Source organism: Carcharodon carcharias, chromosome 4, assembly GCF_017639515.1.
Source record: "Carcharodon carcharias isolate sCarCar2 chromosome 4, sCarCar2.pri, whole genome shotgun sequence".
NCBI classification, from domain to species: Eukaryota; Metazoa; Chordata; class Chondrichthyes; order Lamniformes; family Lamnidae; genus Carcharodon; species Carcharodon carcharias.
In genome coordinates, this window is record NC_054470.1 from 122,291,509 (window position 1) to 122,312,110 (window position 20,602).

The 20,602-nt window shown below is 47.1% G+C and overlaps 1 protein-coding gene across 1 annotated transcript in view; it reads left to right on the forward strand.

Annotated features, from left to right (window-relative positions):
* LOC121276861 (ADAMTS-like protein 1) overlaps positions 1-20,602 on the forward strand; it is a 572,059-nt gene that overhangs the window by 356,956 nt on the left and 194,501 nt on the right. The window contains exon 7 of the mRNA XM_041185436.1: positions 14,049-14,123. Within this exon, the coding sequence (XP_041041370.1) occupies positions 14,049-14,123 (75 nt within the window). The remainder of the gene's footprint in view (positions 1-14,048; positions 14,124-20,602) is intronic.

Sequence of the window (20,602 nt, forward strand, 5' to 3'; positions counted from 1 at the left end):
ATTCACACAAGGTAGGTCAGGAGCCTTATCCAACAACAGCTTTCACCTTCAAGTTTCATAGGTACAATTATCATCAGCAAAGTACACTTCTACAACCCCTCTCACCCTCGGGGGACACGGTCCTAATGGTGTAGCATTCCAGACTTTCTTTTCAACCAACCAATCTATAACACCCCAATTCATGGTTTGGTCACTTCTGGTTTAAATGTCCAGCCCTTTAGCGTCTCTGAGCTTTTCCAGGTTTTAGACTTTTTTAGCCAGCTCACAGCATCTCCAAGAGCTTCTGCCTCCTCTTCTGCCAAACAGAAAAACTGACCTCTTCCTGAGAGTGATTTGCTGCTTCATCTCTCAAGAGAAGATGGGGGAGATGGTAGCATAGTGGTAATGTCACTGGTCTAATAAGCCAGAGGCCCAGGCTAATGCTCTGTGGACAAGTGTTTAATTCCCACCACAGAAATTAATAAATCTGGAATTGAAACCTGGGCTCAGTAATGATGACCATGAAACTATCATTGATTGTCATAAAATCCCATCTGGTTCAGTCATGTCCTTTAGGGAAGGAAATCTGCCATCCATACCAGGTTTAGCCTACTTGTGACTCCAGATCCACAACAATGTGGTTGACTCTTACCATCCCCTGAAATGACCTAACAGGCCACTCAGTTCAAGGGCAATTAGGGATGGACAACAAATGTTGGCCCTGCCAGTGATGTCCACATCCCATGAAAGAATAAAGGGAATAATTCTCTGTGTTCCACTTCCTGTCTCTGCCTGATTTCTCTATATGTCTGCATCTGTGCACTGATTACCTTCACCCTCCAGCTCCTCTGCATATAGCTCTCCTTTGTGTTTGCAGCTCTGCTTTGTATCTGCCAGCCACTTTGCATATGTATCTTAAATTCCTTCCTGTTGGTATTGCTTCTTGATCTACAATCACAAAGTCACATGGACCAGTATTTCTTATTATCCAAGAAAATGTTAATTCATCCCTTTACAGTTCATGCAAACTCTTAAAAGTCCTTTCAAACATTCTTAAAAACAATTACAGATTTCACAGCGAGTTAGTGGCGATTACTGAGACGTAATCATGGGTGATTTTAATATGCATATAGACTGGACTAATCAAATTGGCAAGGGTAGACTCGAGGGAGAGTTTATCGAGTGTATTAGAGTTTATTTCTTGGAGCAATAAGTTATGGAACCAGCCAGGGAGCAGGCTATTCTGGATTTGGTTTTGTGTAATGAGGTGGGATTAATTAATGATCCCAGAGTAAAGGATCCTTGAGGGAAGAGTGATCATAGCATGCTAGAATTTCAAGATCTGTTTGAGAGCAAGAAACCTGAGTCCCACATTAGTGTCCTGGAGAACAGGTTTGGGAGTTGAATATCCAAGGGTACTCAATATTTCAGAAGGATAGGCAGGAAGGAAAAGGAAGTGGTGTAGCTTTGTTAGTAAAGGAATAGATCAGTGCTATAGTGAGGAATGATATAGACACTGGAGAGTAAGACGTAGAGTCAGTTTGGGTAGAGATAAGAAATAGCAAGGGAAAGAAGTCCCTGGTGGGAGTAATCCATAGGTCCCCAAGCAGAAGTTCAGCAGTAGGGTGGAGTATAAACCAGGAAATACTGGGAGCATGTAAGAAAGGCACAGCAATAATCATGGGTGATTTTAATATGCATATAGACTGGACTAATCAAATTGGCAAGGGTAGCCTCGAGGGAGAGTTTATCGAGTGTATTAGGGTTTATTTCTTGGAGCAATAAGTTATGGAACCAACCAGGGAGCAGGCTATTCTGGATTTGGTTTTGTGTAATGAGATGGGATTAATTAATGATCCCAGAGTAAAGGATCCTTGAGGGAAGAGTGATCATAGCATGCTAGAATTTCAAGTTCTGTTTGAGAGCAAGAAACTTGAGTCCCACACTAGTGCTCTGGAGTTAAACAAAGGTTAAACATAGACATGAGGGCAGATTTGGCCCTAGTGGACTGGGCAGGAAGCCTACAAGGTAGGACAGTTGATGAACAGTGGCAGATATTTAAGGATATATTCAATTCCTCCCAAGTAAAATATATTCCAAAGAGGAAGAAAGATGTTAAGAGGGGGAAAAAGCATCCATGTCTAAGCAAGGGAGCTAAAGATAAAGGCAAAAACTAAGGCATACAAAATTGCAAAGGTCAGTGGCAGGCTGGAAGATTGGGAAACTTTTAAAGATCAACAAAGGGTTACTTAAAAAATAATTAAAAGAGCAAAGATAAATTATGAAAGAAAACTAGTGAAAAATGTAAAATCTGATAGCAAATGTGATCTACAAATATATAGAAGGAAAGAGAGTAGCTAAAGTGAATGTCGGTCCCTTGGAGGATGAGACTGGGGAGTTCATAGTGGGGAATACAGAAATAGCGGAGATGCTTAATCAACATTTTGCCTCAGTTTTCACAGTGGAGGACACTAGTACCACCCCAATAGTAATCGGTAGTGCACAGAGTATAGAGAAGGATGAACTTAGAACAATCACCATCACGAGAGAAAAAGTACTGGGCAAACTATTGGAATTAAAGGGTGACAAGTCCCCAGGACCTGATGGCCTACATCCCAGGGTCTTAAAGTAAGTGGTAGTGGAGATAGTGGATGCATTAGCTATAATATTCCAAAATTCCCTAGATTCTGGAAAGGTTCCAGTGGATTGGAAAAATGCTAATATAACGCCCTTATTCAAAAAGAGGGGGAGGCAGAAAGTAGGAAACTATAGACCAGTTAGTTTAAAGTCTGTCGTTGGGAAATTGTTGGAATCCATTATTAAGGAAGAAGTAATGGGGCATTTGAAAAGACAAAATGCAATCCATCAGAGTCAGCATGGTTTGAAGAATAAATCGTGTTTGACTAATTTGCTAGAGTTCTTTGAAGATGTGACAAGTAATGTGGATAATTCGGATCTTGTAGGGGATGTAGTATATCTGGATTTCCAGAAGGCCTTTGATTAGGTGCCGCACAAAAGATTAAATCGCAAGATAAGATCACACTGAGTTAGGGGTAATATATTGGCTTGGATAAAGGCAAAAATAACTGGAAAAACTCAGCAGGTCTGACAGCGTCTGTGGAGAGAGAATGTGGAGAGAAAGAAGTTAACATTTCGAGCCCATATGACTCTTCATTAAACTAAGGAAAAATAGAAATGAGGTGAAATATAAGCTGGTTGAGGGGGATTAACAGGTAGTCCTGGATAGAGGGCCAGTGATAGGTAGAGGCAAGCATGACCCAGGCCTCCCTGTCGCTTGCCATTTTGACACACCACCCTGCTCTGATGCCCACACGTTTGTCCGTGGCCTGCTGCAATGTTCCAGTGAAGCTCAACGCAAACTGGAGGAACAGCACCTCATCTTCCGACTAGGCACTTTACAGCCATCCAGACTTAACATTGAGTTCAACAATTTCAGATCTGAACTCTGTCCTCCATCCCCACCCCCTTTCCGATCTCCCTTTTTCCAATAATTTATAATTTAAAAAAATATATTTTCCTTTTCCCACCTATTTTAAAATTTATTTTGATCTATCGTTTTATCTCCACCTTTTAGCCCATTTTGATCCCATCCCCCCATCCCACCCCCACTAGGGCCATCTGTCAGTTGCTCGTCCTGCTTTCTACCCTTAATGTCATCATTAGCACATTCTTTAGATAATATTACCACCGTAAATGCCCCTTTGCCCTTTTGGCTGTGACATCTTTGGCAATCTCTTCTTTGCCTCCACCTATCACTGGCCCTCTATCCAGCTCTACCTGTCCCACCCCCCTCAACCAGCTTATATTTCAACTCATTTCTATATTTCCTTAGTTCTGACTTCGGGCTCGAAACGTTAACTGTGTTCCTCTCCGCAGATATTGTCAGACCTGCTGAGTTTTTGCAGCTATTTTTGTTTTTGTTTCAGATTTCCAGCATTTGCAGTATTTTGCTTTTATCTTAGCTTTTAGCTTGGATAAAGGATTGGCTAACCAACAGAAAGCAGAGTGTCGGGATAAATGGATCTTTTTCTGGATGGCAAGCTGTAACTAGTGGGGTGCCGCAGGGTTCAGACCTTGGGTCCCAACTATTTACAATCTATGTTAATGATTTGGATTCAGGGAATAGAAGGTACTATAGTTAAATTTGCAGTTGACACTAAAATAGGTGGGAAAGTAAGTTGCTATGAAGAAATAAGAAATTTACAAATGGATATGGACAGGTTAGGTGAATGGGCCAAAATTTGGTAAATGGAGTTTAACGTGGATAAGTGTGAGATTATCCACTTTGGTCAGAAGAATAAAAAGGCAACTTATTATTTAAATGGAGAGAAACTTCAGAATGCTTCAGCACAGAGGGATTTGGGTGTCCTTGTGCTAGCATGCAGCTACAGCAGGTAATAAGGAAGGCAAATGGAATTTTGGCATTTATTGCTAAAGGAATAGAGTATAAAAATAGGGAAGTGTTGTTGCAATTGTATAAGGCATTGGTGAGACCGCACCTGGAGTACTGTGCACGGTTTTGGTCCCCTTACTTGCGGAAGGATGTAGTTGCATTGGAGGCAGTTCAGAGGAGGTTGACTAGATTGATTCCAGAGATGTGGGGCTTGTCTTATGAGGAGAGATTGAGCAGTTTAGGCCTATACTCACTCGAGTTTAGAAGGATGAGAGGAGATCTAATTGAGGTATATAAGAAGCTAAAGGAGATAGACAAAGTAGATGTGGAGCAGGTGTTTCCCCTTGTGGGGCATTCTAGAATGAGATGTCATAGTTTTAGGCTAAGTGAGGGGGCTGGATTTAAATCAGAGATGAGGAGGAATTGCTTTTCTCAAAGGGTCGTGAATCTGTGGAATTCACTACCTCAGAGTGCAGTGGATGCTGGGACACTGAATAAATTTAAGGAGGAGATAGACAGATTTTTAATTAGTAACGAGTTGAAAGGTTATGGGAAGAGGGCAGGAAATTTGAGTTGAGGCTGAAATGAGATCAGCCATGATCGTATTGAATGGCGGGGCAGGCTCGAGGGGCTGAATTGCCTACTCCTGCTCCTAGTTCTTATGTTCTTATTAAAGAAATGAAAAATTTTCCCCACTGAACTGCTCCTGGTTCAAAAGTCGTCACACTTGCGTAAGCCATTGTAAATAAAATTTAAACTGGGAGGAAGCTATGTAAACTAACATTTGGCAGGGATGTGTTGTGACTGTAACAAAATCCTTCCGTTCACAGTGTCATTCGAGCCCCTCATCTAAGATAATAATGGCTGGAGTCAAGCCGGTGACATAATCAGGAAAGCGATTCAATTATTGTTACAAATCTTGGCCAGACTTTTTTAATCTTCACAGTGCCAGTCAGTGTTTCTATTGAAACCTCTTTCAATTGTTTACAAGTGTTGCTTGTCTGCTTTTTTCACAAAATTATTTTTCAACCTTTAATGAGCAACACTAGATGAGTAATTATAAGAGGGGGTTTAGTTCTGAAGATACTTGGCTTTGGGTGACTGACATTCATGGCTCTGGTGTGAGTTTGAAACTCCTGGGTCTCATTAAAATCCTGTCAGCTGGCTTCCAACCAGTGTGACTTGAAGCCAGTGGGAAGCACAGGATATCGGACCTCCAGACACTCCTCACCTGCAACAGGTAAATAGCAGGAACAGGTCCCGGGCTGCCCTGTGGGACCAGCGCTCCTGATCAGCACAGGGCAGGGTTTAGTGGTGGTGGTGTGGCGGTGGGTGGGGGTGGGGGTGTGGGTGTGGGTAGGGGAGGTGGGGGGGCTGTTGAGCACTGCAGGTGAGGCATGAAGAAGGGTCTTCTCTTCCAATCACAATTTATTTAATCAAAACCCTGCAAAAGAAAGAGCTTCCATTTATAGAACACCTTTTAAAACCGTAGAATGTTCAAAGGCACCTTACAGACTTTTGAATTACCCTAACATCTTAAATGACGTCTCTGACAGTGCAGCACTGCCTCAGTGCTTGACTTTCATGCCAGGCTAGACAATGTGCTGAAGGGGAGAATTTTCTCCCTGTCGAGGGGGCTGGGCGGGAGTGGGTGCTGGCGGGCATGCAGCCGATTGCCGTCCACGATCGGCTGTGCGCCACCATTTTACTTGGGTGGACCAATCGACACCCACCCAGCGTGGTGCACACCCGGAAGCGCTGAGCGTTCCCTGTGCAGACGGGGGGAAGAGAGAGAGTTGGGGCATGCGCTCTTTCATGCATGCGTGTGAAATAGCACAGAAATCTCCCTGAGGTACGGAGCTGCCTCAGGGAGATTAGGTTGATTTTTAAAAATTTAAATAAAGAAAAAAAATTTTTTTTAAGACATGTCTCCTCACGGGACACACAGACAGATACACACACACACCTGCACACATACCCACGCACACACAGTGCACACACACATACACGTGTGTATACACATATGCGCACACAGCGCAAACACAAATGCACACATAAGCACTCACACACATGCACACACACATGCACACACGTTCACACACACGCCTGGCACAGCACACTCACACCTACACACATACCCACGCACCCACAGCATACACGTGTGTACACACATATGCACACATACAGCACACACATGCATACACAGTGCACATGTGCACACAAATGCACACATAAGCACACTCACACATGCACACACATTTGCATGGACACATGCACACACACATGCATGGTACAGCACACACACACACACACACACATGCACACACACTCTCGCACCTGCACACATACCCACGCGCACACAGCACACACGTGTGTACACACATATGCACACATGCACATGCACAACACACACATGCACATGCACAGCACACACATACCACGTACACATGCTAGCACACGCACATGGACACATGCACAGTACATGCAGACATACAGTTTGCTTATTAAGTTAAATACTGTGGCCATCTTCCAGCCCCTCATGGTGGAGGGATCTTCTGGTTCTGCCAGTGTGAATGGAGGATTCAAGGGCTCCCTGGCCCTGCTGCAGGGAACCCCCCCACCGTGGGTGGGTTGGGGGGGGCGGGGGGGTTGTTGTGGGTGGAGGCAGAAAGTTCTGGCCCAAGTTTATTTCTGGAGGGACTAATGATGTTTACCTGTGTCCTCATTCCAAAAGATTTTACTTATTGTCAATGGTTTAGTTGTATCTTCAAAACAATCTTGGCCATTGTTGTAAAGATGACTGATTCCATGTTGCATTTAAATCCTTTCAATATCCCAAGAAAAACATAGCTCCTGCTCCAAGGCTCTTCAATGAGAAAGTTGAGGTTTATGTTCTTCCTTTAGTCACAACTGGTGAGGAATTAAGAACTGGATTTCCACAGGGGAATTCTGTACAGTCCCATTTGCAGAGTGGATGATTTCCCAAGCAACACTCTGGTACTTTTCACTGTTCTCTTTTGTTGTTTGTGTTGATGGATCAACTATGACAAACTGAAAACATGCCAAGAATACCATGTGCATTTTATACATTTGTAACTTCTTAACTTGGTGATCATTTCAACTCAGCAGGACATAGATGTGGTTTTGATCACCTGATACTCATAGTTTAGACTGATGTAGTTAGATACTGAATAGTATAAAAAGCATAAAATGAGTGTGTTTTTAGCTGCAGGTACATGGGCCAAAGGAAAGCAATGTCTGAACAATGAGTGAAAGAAACCAAATCAAAATATTAACATAAAAAACACACAATTTTTCAACAGTGTTCTGCTCCTGTTCTTGCCAGTCAGTTAATGCCATGTGTTTGCCAAACTTAATTGGTTTCAATTTAACCAGTTTATATTTACATAGTACTTTTAATTTGTAAAGTTTAATTAAAATAATACTTGTAATAAAACATCCAAAGGCACTTTACAGGAACACAATGAAGCAGAATTTGACACCAAGGCACCAAAAGCTGGGTCAAAATGAGAGGATTTAAGGAACTTGTTAAAGTAAGAAAGGTAGAGAAAGTGGTTCAGGGAAGAAATTCGAGCGCTTTGAGCCTGGTCAAGGCCACCACATAGTGGAATGATTAAAATCAGGGATGCTCAAGAGAACAGAATTAAAGGAGTGCAGATATCTCGGAGGGTTCTCTGGCTGGAGGAAATTACAGAGCTGGGGGATGGGCCAAGGACAGGGAGTGATTTTGCAAACGAGGGTGAAGATTTTAAATTCTCACATGTTAGTGCTCACAAAGGTGGAGCAGGAGGAAATGGCATTCTTTCAGCTGAGTTGAAAATCAACATCCCAGTGGTTGAGTGGGAATTGATTTCCCAGTGTGGTTCTAAACCTAACAAACCAGAAAGTTCCAGATTTGACAGCTCATTTGTGTTGTTTGCTGATCTAACCTGCGGCACTACAATCAGCCAGTGGGCTCGAGGGAAATCCATATGGCTGATGTTTGAACTGGAGGATCCACGTATAGATAGCGGATAAGGAGAAAGCATCAAACTCCCTTGTGAGGATCTCTCCATGGTGCTATGTAGATTCAGACACAACGAGTGATCACTTCAGGAAGTGAAGGAAGGGGTGAACAATAACTGGGTACCAATGTGAGAACATCTTCAAGAGAAAGAATGAACAGTTCAATTGCTTAATTTATTCATCAGCCCTTGACTTACCTCTGGATGAGTTTGGAGGGTTTGAGAGACAGTAATAATCTGGGGCAGTTGACATATTGGGTAGAATTTTCCATTTATGAGACTAAGTGTGGTGGTGAGCAGTTTTGGTGGCACCCACCTCACTGGCTGGAATGGCAGGAACTCGCACTCGGCAGCTCTTAATTATGCACGGGCAAGTCTCGGTTTGAATCACCTGGCAGCTTGGGAGCGGATTCATCCACCCACCCTTCAGCAGGTGAGGTCGTAGGTCTGGGTGCCATGTTTAAAGGCCAGTCCAACACATGCACCTCATTCTCTCCAGCCCACCTCCCTTCAGGACATGTGCAGAGATGTCTTCCAGCCACAAAAAGCAGGACAAAAGCCCAAGAAGCCAGTTTGAGGAAGCTGCAGCCGAGCTGGCTTGGGGAGGACAGGGATCGCTCCTGTCGGGAAGGGGAGATCAGCCTCTCCCATCAACCGAGCACAGATCACAGCTCCATCACCTCATCAAATCCTGACCTTCACAGTGAGTCACACGCAGTGTTATCTAGCTCATGCTCATCAGCTGAATTACTATCTTCTATTTTCTAGGCACCAGCAGATCAAAGCCCACGTATGTCCAGCACCAGTGCAAGCCCCCAAACTACATCCAAAGAGGAAGCTCTGGAAGAACAGTCACAATGCTCACACCCCCTCCACCAGCTCAGAGACACACACGGCGGTAGGACACAGCTGTAGATTAGACTCAAGCTCATTTTCTGGGGAACACCTCACTGACACATCCCTGCAGCAGTTGGAGGCAGGGACAGCCCAGGTCTCCGGCACTCGGAGGGCTGCTGGAGACCAGCTACCCACTCAGTCCGAGTCAAGTGATGAGCCTCTGGAAGCTGCCGCCAACTCAATGCTGGAGATGCAATGACAGAGGTTCGACAGTCACTCAGCAGACAAGAGCGAATGATGAAGGAATCCGTCCGAATTCTGTCTGATGTCATGGCTCCGACATGTGAGCGCCTCAAGGTCACCATGGGAAGCCTGGCAACCACCATGGAGACCTTGGTCCAGCAGGTCTTGCTGGATTTACACTTGGCCCTGCACTCCATGGCCACACACCCTGGTGGGCACCATTAAGATGTGGGTGACATGGGGATGAGGCATCTTGACCTCCTCCAGGTGAGCCATCTCCTGCAGGAGTCAGGTGGGGCCGTGGGGCACCCACAGGGAGGATGAGCATCAGCCGGACACCCCAGGGACCTCCTGTCAGCACCCTCCAATGTTGGGCAGCCACCTGCAGACCCCTCTGCCTGCCCATCCACTCCAGCTGCTCAGGCCGCCAAGGGCACTTCTGCCCCTGAGCAGGTGACCATTATCAGGCCAGAGCCCTCCAGGTTGACTGCGATTTCACACTGGCTGTCAATTAATGGCCGGCCAGTGTGAAACGTGTGCTGCAGCACTGCCAGGGTGGGGGCAGGAGGAGCAGGAGTGCTGAAGTTGGCACTTGCGGGAGCAGTAAAAGCTCCCTGAGGCGCAGAGCAGCCTCAAGGAGCTGAAGGTTTTTTAAATAAAAAACTAAAAGCTGAAGCAATGTTAAAAACATGTCCCCTCATGTCACATGACTCTGTGACATGAGTAGGGGCATGTTATGAATGAAATTTAAAAAATGTTATTTAATTTTTATTTGCTGTTGGAAATCTTATCCTGCCCGTGGATGAGGTTTCCTAAAAAATCCGAAGGCCACTTGGTCTTTTTGCCTGCTCACCAACCGTAAGGTTGGACGGGCAGTGAAAAATTTCACTTAACTATTACTTTAATGGCCTTAATAGGCCTGCTAATTGTTGGTGGGTGCGCTGCCGACTCCCACGCGTGCCTGCTGACTGAAACTTCGCGCAAGCACGCGATGATGTTGGGACGCTCGCCCAACATCATTTTACGCTCATTCGGGTCAGGTGCGTGCACACCCAACGAGTGCAATATTCTGCCCACTGTTTCCATCCCAGTAGGTGGGACAATTCTACCAGCAGGGGCCAGTCATTGTGCTCAGACTGGATGAAAGAAATGTGACTGACACTCACCAAGGAGATCCAACCATTGAGGTTCCCTCCTCAACACCACATTGGGTATCTGGTTGTCACTGAGTCACTGGGGCTCTGTGGCATAGCATCTAACAAACTGTACCGACCCAGCACCAAATGCTTTGAAGCAGTGATGTCATCATGGTTAATATTATTGGAATGTCTGTATATGGAAAAGAATTACTACATGGGATTTGTCAGAATTTATTATTGCCAGTGAATCTGTATAACTGTACAAGATTGACCAGCCATTAAAGTGTTTACAATGACGGAGTTCCTTTGAAAATTTGACTTAACTCCTTGGGAAATATACCTGGAGTAACCAGCATTTCTTCAATTCAATACTGCATTTAACAATCATTTTTAAATACAGATCGTTCATGCACTGGAGGCGGTACAGCGAATGTTCATTAGGTTAGCCCCTGGGGTGAGGGGGTTGTCCTCTGATGAGAGGCTGAATAAATTGGGCTTACACTCAATGGAGTTTAGGAGAATGAGCAGTGATCTCACTGAAACATTCAAGATTCTGAAGGGGTTTGATAGGATAGACACTGAGTGACTGTTTCCCCTGGCTGGGGAATCGAGAACACGGGGACACAGTCTCAGGATAAAGGGCCGATCATTTAGAACTGAGATGAGGAGAAATTTCTTCACTGAAAGGTTTGTGAATCTTTGAAATTTTCTACCCCAGAGGGTTGTGGATGATCCATCGTTGACTATATTTCAGGCTGGAATAAACAGGTGTTTGGTCTCTCAGGGAATCAAGGGATATGGGGAATGGGCGAGAAGGTGGATTTAAAGCCCCAGAGCAGCCATGTTTGTATTGAATGGTGGAGCAGGTTCCACTGGCCGTGAGGCCTATTCCTGCTCTTTCCTCTTGTGTTCTTGTTTGCAGCGAGATCAAATATACAGTCTCTTATTACAATTATAAAACTGAAAATATGGGTTACTTTTATGAATTAATGGACACATCTGAATAGAGTAATCTGACAAAATAATCATTCACTGGAAACTTGTAAATAATTCTAGACAATTGGGTGTTTAGATCCACAACAAAAATAATCAGTAAACATATAAATTGGCTGCAAAAACAAAATTACCTGGAAAAATTCAGCAGGTCTGACAGCATCGGCAGAGAGGGATACAGTCTGTAAATTGGCTGCCTCTCTCCATTTTACCTCTGTGGTTTGAATTAGTCTTTCTTCTATGCCTGATCATGCCTCCAACATATTCGTGCAAAACTTCATATAAAATCATTTCACTTTTTATTGTTGCGTTTTTTATCTAAAATGTTAGGGTGTAAACCCATCGCCACCGATGATTTTTGATTTCTCGCCCAAGCATCCTCTCTATTTGTACAAGTCCAGTGAGCACGGCTAGTTAATCATATTGAGTTTCACAGCTAAACTCAATGTGGTCCATACCCAAGCACCACTTCTATGAAATTACCCTTTCAGCATAGTGTCTCACAGCAGAGTAGGAGTCTGAAATCTAACTGTCGATAACAAATGCTGCAACACTGAGATTGCTGTTGGATCTTTTAAATGAACAGATTGGATTTTTTTCATAATTTGACCTCAAGTATTTTCATTACCGCGCTACACAGAATCAACTTAGTTCACTTGGGAGCATGCTTGCTTCTGCATCAGAAGGTTATGGGTTCAAACCCTCCAAATTTCCACATATGATCTAGGGCCATGCTTCAGGGCATTGCTAAGGGAGTGCTGCATTGTAGGAAGTGCTGGTCTTTAGATAAAATGTTAAAGTAAGGCCCTGTTTGCCTATTCTAGTGATTCAAGGTACTATTTTAAAAAAGGGAAGAAATACTCAGTGTGCTAGTCAAGATCCCTCTGATAAACTTTACCACCAAAAATACATTAACTTGCCATTTACCTCATTGTAAAACATGTGTATGAAGTATCTGAATCCCTGTCATAGTGAAAATCCCAGGAATGGCTGGAAATTTTAAGTCCCACTCCCCTGAACTCAGCATTTCCTATTTCCACAGGGGCAGGACAGGAGTCAGGCTGAGGTTTGTGCATGTGAGATTTACAAAGGCAGCTGGGCATTTAAATAACTGAGGTGGGATTTTGGTAGGCCAGGAGTGTGAAAGACAGAGTGTGCAGATTAAACCAGGTATCCCATTGGATATGGCCCCAGAACACCTTTGGGAGAGATAAGACACCTTTTGAGAATGTCAAAAGCAAACATGATTGTGCATAAAAAACACATAAACTCACTGGAACTGTCAAAACTGCCAAGGAATGCAAAAGAACTCTCAAGATGTCAAGGAACTGTCAAAGATGTCAAAGAACTATCAAACTGTCAACGAACTGTCAAAGGATACTTGATGAGTTGGTATGGAGGGTGGAGGGCACTGGTAGGCATGAGTTGGCATAGAGACTATAAAGGGGCATGGGATGTGGGGGCATAGGAGTATGAGGGGCCATGGGGTGGATCGAGAGGCATGGGTTGGCATAGGATGTATGAGGGGTCATAGAGACTGGGTGGGGGGCATGAAGTGGCATAACTTGGCATGGATGGGCCATGCGGAATGTGTGGGGGGGGGTGAGAGGTGAGGGCTGTCGTTTGTTTTAATGTTTTTTAAAATAACTTAAACAAAGTGCTGGAGCACAGAAGCATGCCTTGTACTCTGCCTGCCTCTGCACCCGGCTGCCTCCGCACTCGCTCTGAGGGTTGCAGACCCAATTTCTAATCCAGCTGTCACTGGAATGAAAATCCTGACTGTGGGCAGACATTTTTAAAGGAAGGGTTTACAGAGCCAGGAATTCACCCCTTTCTGCACAGTTGACCCAGGAGTGAAAATCTGAGCCAAAATGGCTCCATTAAATATCACTTACACATGAAAACAGATAGTCTTAAATCATCCACAGGACATTTTAGTGCCATCAGATTCTGTACAAGGAGGAGCATAAAGTGCAAAAATTCAGAGCTTAGAATCCGAATGAACTTTCACTTAATTCATGGGACAATGCAACAAAATTCGACTGAAGCAGATAATGTTTGTATTTATGTTCTGTTAAAGATTCAACAATTCTTAATCACAGATTATCTTGTTCTATTGGATTTATATTATTTGGTTCAAGGCAGTCAAAAATCAGTAAGTGTTCAATAAAGAGTTTAATAACATCTCAAAATAGGATTAACCATATTTAGCAGTGCTGTAATGAAGGGGGAGCAATTAAGTGTTTCGACATGTCTGGTGAGATTGATAATGTCATCCAGCAATCTCTGAGTATTCCAACACAGCCTGTGTAAAGTGGAAAAGAGATACTTTTTAAAAGGTGTCCATCATTGTAATACACGTCAGAAACTTTTCCCCCAGAAACTTTTTCCATGAAAATGTCTCATTTCTTTTCCCAGTGGATAACACAGTCATTGCCGTTCCATACGGCAGTCGGCATGTCCGAATTGTACTCAAAGGCCAAGATCATCTGTGTAAGTGGACACCAATTTTATGACTGAAATGCTTTAAATCTGCTGTTTGCTGATTTTTTTAGGTCATCCTTAAAGATGTCATGGAAAATATTTAACAATAGTTAGGAATAATCTTCCACCTGTGGTAACCATGGATAACAGCTGTTGTACATCTCAGTCATCTTATGATGGTCAGGTTTTGCTTGTGGTCTGTTCATGATGATGATAGACTTGTGTTGGTTGACATTGAAAATTGATAAACACTCCTCCGTGTCAGTCTAAACGGATTGAATAGTAAAATTAATGAGAAGCATTTGTATTTGAGCTCCACTTTTAAAAATAATACACCTCTGGGATATGTTCTCTTCCAGATAGATTTTACAAAACTAAATGTAACTTTGAGTCACCCTCACATAAAGATCACATCAAAATATCTGGATTCACATTGAATTGTGACTACTCCTTTAAAAGCAATTATGGGTACGTCAGCAGCTTCTTGCATGTCAAAGTTAAATAAACTTGCACATCTGTCCTCATCTCCAGCATTTACAAATGGCCCAAGCAAATGGGTTTTCCTCAGACCATCTTTAGTATGTTCAGAGGAAGCATTTGAAATTTGTTTCATCTCTTTTCAAGAATAGCTCTGGGAATACTTTGCCGTGACTGAACTTCTCTGGGTCATTCAACAGCACCTCAATCTGTTAAAACATTTAGCAGAAAAAGTTACTAAAGGTTATAGGGAATGTATTAAACATTGTTGGAGAATTTAGTAATAAGTTTTTGAAAAGAGTGAACCATATTGCTCAGTTATTGTGTGTTCCATCTCTATTGTACCACTGAGTTCAAAGTTCAAGTAATTGAAAGTTTTGATCCATTTGGAGTTTGAGGAAATACAGAATGGGCCAAGCCTCTTTAACTCATTGACCTTGCTCCCTCCATACCCCAAATTCAATTTAGCTCATTAAGGAAAATGAAAAGATTGCATATCTATAACAACCTTCACGACAAGCGGATGTCCAAAGCACTTTACAGCCATTGAAGTATTTTGTAGTGTAGTCACTGGTGTAACCTTGGAAACGCAGCAGCCAATGTGTGCCCACAAACAACAGGGTGATAATGACCAGGTATTTGAGGCAGAATTTTCCAGCCCACCACACAAAGGGTTTAAAGGTGTGCGGCGGGAGGCAATGTGGCGGGATCTGAAAAATTGCTTTCTCTCTACCGTAAAATGAGGGTGGGATCTTCTGCTACCACCCGTCATGGCAGGTCACCATTCCCTCCAGAGGCCAGCATGAAGCTGATTTACATCCCGCTAATGGGGTGCAAGGAAGGCCTGACCAAAATGGCCTCCCCGCCGCCTGATTGTCCACGCCCCCTGCGGGAAATCACACCAGTCCAGAACACATCTGGACCAACGTGGTATATACATGTTGGCATTACCTGAAGTGGTCCTGGGGCAGCTTGTGGAGATGAGGGAAGATGGAGGCCTCCAGCGACTGGACCCTGGAACAGCATGTGCAGCAGTGGGCACAGCATCAACCCCGTGGGTCTTCGCTGCACAGCAGTTTTCAGGGTGGGTGTTCTCATTGCAGCAACTTCTCCCAGGATTTGGATCTTCCGGATGCAGGTGGTTGGCTGTAGGAGGTACTGTTGGATGGTGATGATTTGTGTTGGGGGGGGGGCGGATTGACAAGGAGGAGAGGAATGAAGAAGTGGGGTGGGTGTGGAGGCCTTCACTGGGGCAGGAGGGGGTTGGGGCTGGTAGAGAAAAGGGAGAGATTCTGAGGGGCGCTGGAACTGGTGAGATCATATGGAGCAGGAGGGTGGGAAGGGCCGTGGTTGAGTGCAGGCAGGGAGGGGGATTTGTACAGGTGTGAAGGGTCATGGAGGCGGTGTGCAGGTGTGAAGGGTCATGGGAGGAGGGTGTGCAGGTGTGAAGGATCAGGGAGGGGGTGTGTAGGTGTGAAGGGTCATGGAGGGGTTGTGCAGGTGTGAAGGGTCATGGAGGGGTTGTGCAGGTGTGATGGGTCATGGGGGGGTGTGCAGGTGTGAAGGGTCATGGGAAGAGGGTGTGCAGGTGTGAAGGATCATGGAGGGGGTGTGCAGGTGTGAAGGATCATGGTGGGGGTGTGCAGGTGTGAAGGATCATGGAGGGGGTGTGCAGGTGTGAAGGGTCATGGGAGGGGGGTGTGCAGGTGTGAAGGGTCATGGGGGGGTGTTGTGCAAGTGTGAAGGGTCATGGAGGGGGTGTGCAGGCCTGAGGGGTCATGGGGGGTGTGCAGGTGTGAAGGGTCATGGAAGGGGTGTGCAAGTGTGAAGGGTCATGGAGGGGGTGTGCAGTTGTGAAGGGTCATGGGGGCATTGTGCAGGTGTGAAGGGTCATTGGGGGTGTGCAGGTGTGAAGGGTCATGGGGGGTGTGCGTGTGAAGGGTCATGGGGGGGTTGTGCAGGTGTGAAGGGTCATGGGGGGGTGTGCAGGTGTGAAGGGTCATGGGGGGATGTGCAGGTGTAAAGAGTCATGAAGGGGGTGTGCAGGTTTGAAGGGTCATGGGGATGTGTGCAGGTGTGAAGGGTCATGAAGGGGGTGTGCAGGTGTGAAGGATCATGAAGGAGGTATGCAGGTGTGAAGGGTCATGGGGGCATGTGCAGGTGTGAAGGGTCATGAAGGGGGTGTGCAGGTGTGAAGGGTCATGAAGGGGGTGTGCAGGTGTGAAGGATCATGAAGGAGGTATGCAGGTGTGAAGGGTCATGGGGGCGTGTGCAGGTGTGAAGGGTCATGAAGGGAGTGTGCAGGTGTGAAGGGTCATGAAGGGGGTGTGCAGGTGTGAAGGGTCATGGGGGGGTGTGCAGGTGTGAAGGGTCATGGAAGGGGTGTGCAAGTGTGAAGGATCATGGAGGGGGTGTGCAGTTGTGAAGGGTCATGGGGGGGTGTGCAGGTGTGAAGGGTCATGGTGGGGTGTGCAGGTGTGAAGGGTCATGGGAAGAGGGTGTGCTGGTGTGAAGGATCATGGAGGGAGTGTGCAGGTGTGAAGGATCATGGTGGGGGTGTGCAGATGTAAAGTATCATGGAGGGGGTATGCAGGTGTGAAGGGTCATGGGGGGAGTGTTGTGCAAGTGTGAAGGGTCATGGTGGGGTGTGCAGGTGTGAAGGGTCATGGGAAGAGGGTGTGCTGGTGTGAAGGATCATGGAGGGAGTGTGCAGGTGTGAAGGATCATGGTGGGGGTGTGCAGGTGTAAAGTATCATGGAGGGGGTGTGCAGGTGTGAAGGGTCATGGGAGGGGGGTGTGCAGGCCTGAAGGGTCATTGGGGGTGTGCAGGTGTGAAGGGTCATGGAAGGGGTGTGCAAGTGTGAAGGGTCATGGAGTGGGTGTGCAGTTGTGAAGGGTCATGGGGGCATTGTGCAGGTGTGAAGGGTCATGGGGGGTGTGCAGGTGTGAAGGGTCATGGGAGGGGGGTGTGCAGGTGTGAAGGGTCATGGGGGGAGTGTTGTGCAAGTGTGAAGGGTCATGGAGGGGGTGTGCAGGCCTGAAGGGTCATGGGGGGTGTGCAGGTGTGAAGGGTCATGGAAGGGGTGTGCAAGTGTGAAGGGTCATGGAGTGGGTGTGCAGTTGTGAAGGGTCATGGGGGCATTGTGCAGGTGTGAAGGGTCATGGGGGGTGTGCAGGTGTGAAGGGTGATGGAAGGGATGTGCAGGTGTGAAGGGTCATGGGGGTGTGCAGGTGTGAAGGGTCATGGTGGGGTGTGCAGGTGTGAAGGGTCATGGGGGGTGTGCAAGTGTGAAGGGTCATGGGGGGTTGTGGAGGTGTGAAGGGTCATGGGGGGTGTGCAGGTGTGAAGGGTCATGGAGGAGGTGTGCAGGTGTGAAGGGTCATGACGGGGGTGTGCAGGTGTGAAGGGTCATGGGGGGATGTGCAGGTGTGAAGAGTCATGGGGGCTGTGCAAGTGTGAAGGGTCATGGAGTGGGTGTGCAGTTGTGAAGGGTCATGGGGGCATTGTGCAGGTGGGAAGGGTCATGGGGGGTGTGCAGGTGTGAAGGGTGATGGAAGGGATGTGCAGGTGTGAAGGGTCATGGGGGTGTGCAGGTGTGAAGGGTCATGGTGGGGTGTGCAGGTGTGAAGGGTCATGGGGGGTGTGCAAGTGTGAAGGGTCATGGGGGGTTGTGGAGGTGTGAAGAGTCATGGGGGGTGTGCAGGTGTGAAGGGTCATGGAGGAGGTGTGCAGGTGTGAAGGGTCATGACGGGGGTGTGCAGGTGTGAAGGGTCATGGGGGGATGTGCAGGTGTGAAGAGTCATGGGGGGGTGTGCAGGTGTGAAGGGTCATGAAGGGGGTGCCAGTGTGAAGGATCATGGGGGGCTGTGCAGGTGTGAAGAGTCATGAAGGGGGTGTGCAGGTGTGAAGGGTCATGGGGGGGTGTGCAGGTGTGAAGGGTCATGAGGGGGTATGCAGGTGTGAAGGGTCATGAAGGGGGTGTGCAGGTGTGAAGGGTCATGGGGGGGTGTGCAGGTGTGAAGGGTCATGGGGGGGTGTGCAAGTGTGAAGGGTCATGGGGGTGTGCAGGTGTGAAGGGTCATGGCAGGCTGTGCAGGTGTGAAGGGTCATGGGGGTGCAGGTGTGAAGGGTCATGGGATTGGGGTGTGCAGGTGTGAAGGGTCATGGAGGGGGTGTGCAGGTGTGAAGGGTCCTGGGGGGTGTGCAGCTGTGAAGGGTCATGGGGACTGCTGATGTGTGGACGGGCACGGGGGGAGTAAAGAGGGGAAAGAGGTTCGGAGGCTGCGGTCTGTGGAATCAATGGAGGAGTCCAGGGGGCATATTCAGGTTACCAGTGATAGGGTGGGATGGTGATGGTTAAAGGAGGCAGTGGAAGCTGGTATGGTGGGAGGGTGAGGGTACAGCAATGATGGGTGAAGGGCGCTGAGGGTTGTTGGAGGGGATGTGGATGGTGATGCGGATTCTGGGGGTCGGCAGGATGAGGGGGTGTCATGTCGTTATAACAGGGGTGCGCTCTTTGGGATGGTAGGGGATGTGGACATTCACCTGCACAGGATGGAATGTGATGGGGGAGGGTTGTAAGGTGACGGTGGGGAAGTTAAATGTAACACCTGGGGAGGGTCAATGGTTATGGGGAGAGGGTGCGGGTGATGTGGGAAGGGAAAAAGGTATCCAACTCAGCATGGAATGTTACTCACACCATGGTCACTCTCAACTATCCAGAGTCTCGGGTTGGAGATCTTGAGATGCTGCATGGGAGTTGGATCATTGGGGGGTGAGTGGAGCAGCAGAGCCAGCTCAAGGACAACTGAAGTGGAATCCCAGCCTGGGGTATTTACACTGTTAGGGCATCGGGACAGATGAGAGTGTGGAGGCCAAAGGCTCAGAGTGTGAGGGGGGTTTCTTGCACACGGCTCACAAGGGCCCTGGCAAAGATCCTTTGCCTCCCTGCACATGCCTGATTCCGGGGGACATAGACCCAGTGTGGGGTGTCCCCCTGAAGATGGTGGGATGGGGGTGGGGGCACAGGCTTAATGAATACGAATTGCAATTAAACTACATCAGATCTCATTAAAGTGCAAGTGAGCTGTATTTATAAACGTGTGATAAGTTTAACAATCATAGTGCACCCAGGCAACCACTTGTGAAATCAAAACTTCTTAATCTTTCATTCCCCAATGCATCTTCTCAGTGCTCCCCTGACATCTGCAGCAGTGGGGGGGTGGGGGTCAGCCTGCTGACCAGTTGACCCTGTTGCCTTGGATGACCTTGGGGGCGGGTGTCCTCTGGAGACCCGAAGCCTGGAGGGTCCTGGCTTACTTTGGCTGTCCTGCTGTGGGGCAGCCGCTCCCTCTGGAGGACAAGGCTGAAGGGGTCACAGGCAAAGGGGAGTCAGAAGGACCGGCCATCCTCGGAGGGTCCTGAGTGGGGGTCCCAGGGGTGTCCAACAGCTGGGACAACTGGAGGAGGTCAAGGTGCCCTGTCCCTGTCTTACGTAGCCACTGCAAAAGCTAATCCATGGCTACAGTGGTGGAGTGCAGGTCTGCACACATCTCCCACAGAATCTGCTGGTCCAGGTTCTCCATGGCGTCTGCTGCCCTCCCTATGGACACCTCAATGCGTGCACAGGTTGGTAGCACTTCATCAGAGAGCAAGCAACGGACTCCTCTGCCTTGCATACCACCCTGTTGAAGGCCTCCACCACCTCTGCCAGATGTTCCTCTGCCTCTCACTGCCTCTCCAGTACCTTGTGCAGGGCCATGTCAGAAGCTCGTCCTCCAACTTGGGCATCACAGATGCCTCTTCCCCAACAGTCCTCCGAGTGCTGGGGAGTTTGGCTGACCCTGCCTCCTCCTGCTGCAGACACGTGTCCATGCAGTCACCACCAGATTGTGAGACCCTTCCTAAACTACAACTAATACCCACCATGGTGTGTATCTCTGGGCTGGTGGAGGGTGCAGGTTACTGCTGTGATGCCTCTACAGGTGCACTTTCTTCCTCTGAAATGTCC